Genomic DNA, 5,289 nt, shown 5'->3' on the forward strand with positions numbered 1-5,289 from the left:
CTATAATATATGTGGTTATACACACCATGTAACATGTCAATTCAACAATCCCTAAAAATTTATCATTACTTAGAATTGAAACAGCAGCACAATGACTACAAATTGTGCATTGGGGTCTTCACTATGCTATACAGAGTACCCAAGAGTATGCAATCCAGCTAAAATCTCAAAACATTAAAATTGAGCACTTCGCCGCCCACCCCTGGGCGGCGCGCTCACACAGCCGCCGCGGCCCCGGACTCATCGGATGCACTACTAGCTATGGGCCTGAGAGTCTCCATCGCACATTCGTCATTCCTCGCTGCAAAACCGTAAGGCATGACATGTTGGCGCCAACCCCAGTGAGTTGCTCGACGACGGTGGGCGGCGAAGTACATGATTACGTCAGATCATGTACTTCGCCGCCCACCCCGCCGCCCACCCACTCGTGTGACTGCTGCGGCAGCGTGACAAAGGTGGGCGGCGATGGGGCTAGGTGACGCGGCGGTGGGCGGCTGGTGGGCGGCGGTGGGCGGCGAAATATATCTGCCCTATCAGCACTGACTCGGAGTTAAAACAACCCAAAGACGACACACCGTTCATCGCTGTGCCCCGTAATGACCACCAAATTCGCATACTTCGATATCACACGCGCGGTCTCGAAGCCGATCCCGTTGAGAGACGTCCCAGTGACGATTACTGCTCGATGTCAGCCCTTGTTGCGCATGATTCGTCAACACACGCACCGTTCTTCCCCCGGATGCTCTCCGCGAGCGCGTCGGCGGCCTCTTCGGCGGTGGTAGAAGCGGAAAATGTGGGGAGGGTCATTGACTCCTAGCATCAGCGGCAAGGACATGTTTTATACATTCCCGAGTAGCCCACGCCGGGTGCTTTGTAAGTAACGGGTCCTCGCTGACTGAGCTTGCGAGCACTGAGTAAATAAGCCGTGCCGGGCAGGAACGGAGGCCTGGGCAGGGTTGCGGCGGATCCGCGTTGATCCGCGTTCTTGTCCTAATAGTAGTGTATGCGCCATACGCGACGCTCGACTGGTGCCGCCCCTGCCCGAGAAAATCGTTGGCTGTGGTGTGAAGCGAAAGACATCGTCTGAAGCAAAAAAAAGTGTCACGCAGTCACTCTCTTTTGACAGCGACCTTACGTACGCGAGGCGGTGCTTACGCAGCTTCTTTTTTCCCGTCGTTCGCTGGCACGGTGGGTAGAGCGACGGTGCAGAACGCCGCAAGACCCTTTGTCGCGTACAACGCTTTAGTTGTTCGCAGCGGCGGCCGACGGGGCCGGGCTGGGTGCAGAGTTACAGGGCCCGGGCAGTCGTCTACTTACTAGTACGCGTGGCGTGCGTGTCACTGTGTGTGGTCCTGTTGCTACGCTGGCTTTAACTGCTATACTGACTATGATTCCCCCCTGGCTATCTTCCTAGAATAGTTCCAGCTCCGGCCGCGGTGCCCCCGTAGCTTCTACGCCTCCCGCCATAGGACAACTTGAAAAAAGTTTATGACGGCCGGTGTTCCTTGCTTTTCAGCTAGATATGTGAACGAATCTTCCAGTCCGGGATCTAGGCGACCGTTACTTCCAGTTCGGCCATGTTCAACCTTTGATTGAAATTCAAGACAAGATTCTCCCTCGAGCAAGTGCGACGACAGGCCGAATCCGATTGGATAACGCACTGCCAACGGGGGGGTCCGTGTAAGCACCCCGTTGCTCGTGCGATGATGCTCTTGATAAATTCTCAGCGGTTCCTAAGCATCAGCGGTTTCCCGGGCCTCCGTGCCGACGTCGACACAGGCCGTGTATAATATGCGGAAAATCCAATTCCAATGATGACAACGGGTATACACCGAAATATAATGCACCACGTCGCTTACACCCTTAAACTTACACACCCTAGGGCCTACGGCTTCTTCACCGCCCCGACAATCTGCTCGATGATCGTCACGAGCTGGCCCTTGCTCGAGCTCGTCGGGCACGTGAGCCCGTTGGCCGCCGCCGCGCGCTCCGCCAACCCCTGGCGCGCGTCGCCCGGCAGCCTGTATCCCGCGCCGGCGAGCCCGATGCGGCGGAGCCCGCGGCCTGGCTCCGGCGCCCGCTTGGAAGCCGCGCTGAAGCACTTGGCGTAGAGGTCCCATGCGCCGCTGTACAGCGGGTACTCGCCCTCGCCGATAAGCCCGAAGAGCGAGCCGCTCGCGCCGACGTTGACGCCGAGCCCCGCGGAGATGTCCACGCAGCCGTCGACGGTGCCCGAGGCCGCGTTGCCCGAAGTCCCGGTGGACGCGTTGGCGGATGCGGAGAGCGAAAGGTCGATGCCGGTGCTGGCGTCGAGGTTAAGGTAGACCTGGGCCTTGGCGATACCGGAGAAGGCGTTCAGGCCGAGCGTGAGCTGCGGGATAAGGTGGCCCGAGACGGTCCCGGAGGTCTTGATCGAAGGTTGGACAGACAGGGTGAGTTCTGAGCCGAGTGAGAGGAGAACGTCAAGTACGAAGAAGACGTACGGCTGTTGTCCGGGTTGAAGCCACCGACAGCAGAAGGCTGGGGCGGAATATAAGCACGCGCGTTGGCGACGTTGTACTTAAGATCAACGCCGATTGAGAGGTCGCCAGACTTGATGTTAGCGTCGGCCTTGCCGAGCAAATCGAAGGTGGGCTATATTCAACAACTCAGAAACCTGCATTGGAAAGGGAGAACAGCGGCGTACGCCAAGTGTGAAGATGCCAGGGACATCAACGCCCGCGAGAGCGACAGAGTACAAGGGGACCTTGCCGGTAGAGTACGTGCCCTGTATCATAGTCAGTTCTCGAGTAAATGGAAGCAGAAAAGAGAGACTGACGAGGGCCGTAGCGTCCAGCGAAAGACGTGCGCCTGCATGGCCATCGAGGCCACCAAACACCGCGAACTGCGTGATATCGGCGGGAATGACGGTGCCCGCGACAACGAGCCCAAGCGAGACAGTAAGGTCGACGTCAACGTTCAGGGCGGTGGCGACGGAAGCGGTGAAGTTGGGGCAGTTGACAGAACCAGAGAAAAGCGGGTATTTCTGGTTGAGCTTGATGGGAGGGCTGAGTTGCATCAGTGAACGGATAAGGGGCGGGGGAACACGGACAGAGTGCTGGAGAGAGTATTGTTGTAGCCGGTGGGATCTGAATATGCTGTTAGATAGGAGTCAAATGCCATAGATGGGAAACGCACTGTCCCCGCGTCTCGCAATGTCCTTCGCTGGTGCAGTTACGGTTCCCTGGTAGTTGTACCCCTCGATGCGGAATTCGACAGGGCCAGTCCTAACGGATGGACATTAGATCGAGAGGTCACTTTCGGGCGTGCCCGATGGGCGTGGGCCTGCGCCAACGGGCGTGGATGGGCGTGGGCGTGGGATTTGGCTGACGATCAAAGCCCACGCCCGTCCATCAGGCGTGCCACGCCCATTGGTCGGCTTGGCACGCCCGTTTATCCCGCTTGGCGCCAGACAAATAGTGTTGACTAGGGCCGGGCCCAAGCCCTGAAGCCCAGCCCGGCCAAGCCCTCGGAAGCCCGGCCCAGGCCCGGCCCTGGGGTGGGGCTTGCCAGGGCCCGGGGCTCGGGCTTGGGGCCGCCGAAGCCCTCCTGCGTTAAGAGGTAGGGCCGGAGGGCTTCAGGCCCCAAGCCCTCCAAGCCCTGCCTTAGCCGAGGGCCGGGGCTCGGGCTTGGGAGGAAGCCCGAGCCCTGGCAAGCCCGGCCCTAAACAGGGCTTGGCAGGGCAGCCCGGCCCTAGACAACACTACAGACAAACGGGCGTGGGCTTCTATATACCCACTTGTTACAGAGTTTTAACGGAGCTGCAAGGCTTCACACCACACCATCGTCAGTCGGCGGCGAGATCTGCGAACCGTGCGAGCTGGTGGCCAGTGGCCACCGACCATACGCCGGCCGGACCGTGCCGGACCCGACCCGCGACCGACGCAGAGTCGAACGCCGACGGCGCAGCTGACGACGACGAAGAGCACCAGCGGTAACGTGTCGCCGGTGCGCCGGGAAAGAGACCGAGCCATAGCCCGGGCGGGAGAGTAAGCTGCGGCGGCCACTGTCCGGCCTGGAGGCTGGCTCAGGGGCGGGCGCTGGTGCAGCATCGACCACGGCCACGGCCAGTAACTCTTGGCGGGCCCAACGCACCCTTGAGCTCGTGTTCAGCACCCGAGACAGCTTGGCCAAGCCATCTTGGCACCGTGGTTGACGACGATCAGCACATTTTGATGTGTTTTGATTGAAGCCTCCACGGTGATGCGGACAGGTGACCACCACATAACGGTCGTCGAGGCGTCGCGGTCGCCGCCATAGTACGGGACATAGCCTCCGCGGAGGGTCCCACGCCCGCCCACGCCACGCCCACGCCATCACGGGCGTGCACGCCCGTTGGCGCAGGCCCACGCCGTTTGGCCACGCCCATGTGCGAGGTCTCCATTAGATCGCACACAATCGTGGGAATCGGCACATACACACTAGCATCGACCTTCGCGAAGTCGGTATCGACTCTGATCAAGAACACGGTGTTGGCGTACTTGCCAGCGGCACGCTTGGACTTCGCGCCACCGGGGATAGATTGGTTGGAGTCCACCTTAACGGAGGCAACACGAGCGAAGGGGTTGGCCCCGCACTGCAAGCTGAATCAGCATCCTCGTCTGTGTCAGACACAAATAACATTAGCGCACCGACTCGGGGAGGCGGACGACGGTGTTGACGGCACCATGGCCCTCGAAAAGATGCTCGCAAGCAGCAGAATTGCAGACGAGGCGGATGTGCTGCGACAGGGCATTGGCGTCGCAGCTCAAGACACTCCAGCCACCGGCAGACGTGATGTCAGAGACCGCCTTGTCTCCACCAACCTATAAACTGAGCGTCAGTACTCGAAACGAGAGACATTTGTCAACGCACGATCGAGAGGACACCCGAGTTGGGGAGGTCATACGCGCACGAGCCGCGGCACGCCTTATTCCAGTTGTTGCGCGCAGCCAGCGCCGACACGGGGGCCAACAGGAGGAGGAGGGAGAGCATAGCGGGCCCGGGCGTGTGTGGGGGCAAGGGCAGGGAGACCGGTAGGCAGCGTGCGCTCGTCCACATGCATTGAATAAGTACAGAACTGGGGGAAGGCACATCAGCACGCGGGTGATTGCGAAGAAGCATGCTCGCACCGTCAGATGGTCGTGTCGTGCATATGACGCTGTCTTGGCGGCCGCGAAGGACCAGCGGAACAAGAGGAGGCAGGGGAGAATGGCCCAGGGACGATACACGTGTTAATTGCAGAGATTGGCGCTGCAAGGCCAAGTGGGG

General features: G+C 60.0%; 2 protein-coding genes across 2 annotated transcripts; both read right to left on the reverse strand.

Moving 5' to 3' along the window:
- Positions 1–379: 379 nt before the first annotated feature.
- MIND_01232500 (Short-chain dehydrogenase/reductase family protein) lies at positions 380–807 on the reverse strand (the record flags this gene model as incomplete). The annotated part of the gene is made up of 3 exons (XM_037368823.1): positions 380–539; positions 576–678; positions 726–807. 3 exons carry the CDS (start codon positions 805–807, stop codon positions 380–382), a joined length of 345 nt encoding a protein of 114 aa, XP_037214791.1.
- A 1,078-nt stretch (positions 808–1,885) lies between these two features.
- On the reverse strand, positions 1,886–5,013 carry MIND_01232600 (uncharacterized protein; the record flags this gene model as incomplete). Its single annotated transcript, XM_037368824.1, has 9 exons — positions 1,886–2,439; positions 2,484–2,634; positions 2,687–2,767; positions 2,819–3,047; positions 3,092–3,128; positions 3,178–3,266; positions 4,458–4,615; positions 4,671–4,844; positions 4,894–5,013. 9 exons carry the CDS (start codon positions 5,011–5,013, stop codon positions 1,886–1,888), a joined length of 1,593 nt encoding a protein of 530 aa, XP_037214792.1.
- Positions 5,014–5,289: the final 276 nt, after the last annotated feature.

This window comes from Mycena indigotica, assembly GCF_014461135.1.
Source record: "Mycena indigotica strain 171206Taipei chromosome Unknown Mind.scaff0012, whole genome shotgun sequence".
Lineage (NCBI taxonomy): Eukaryota > Fungi > Basidiomycota > Agaricomycetes > Agaricales > Mycenaceae > Mycena > Mycena indigotica.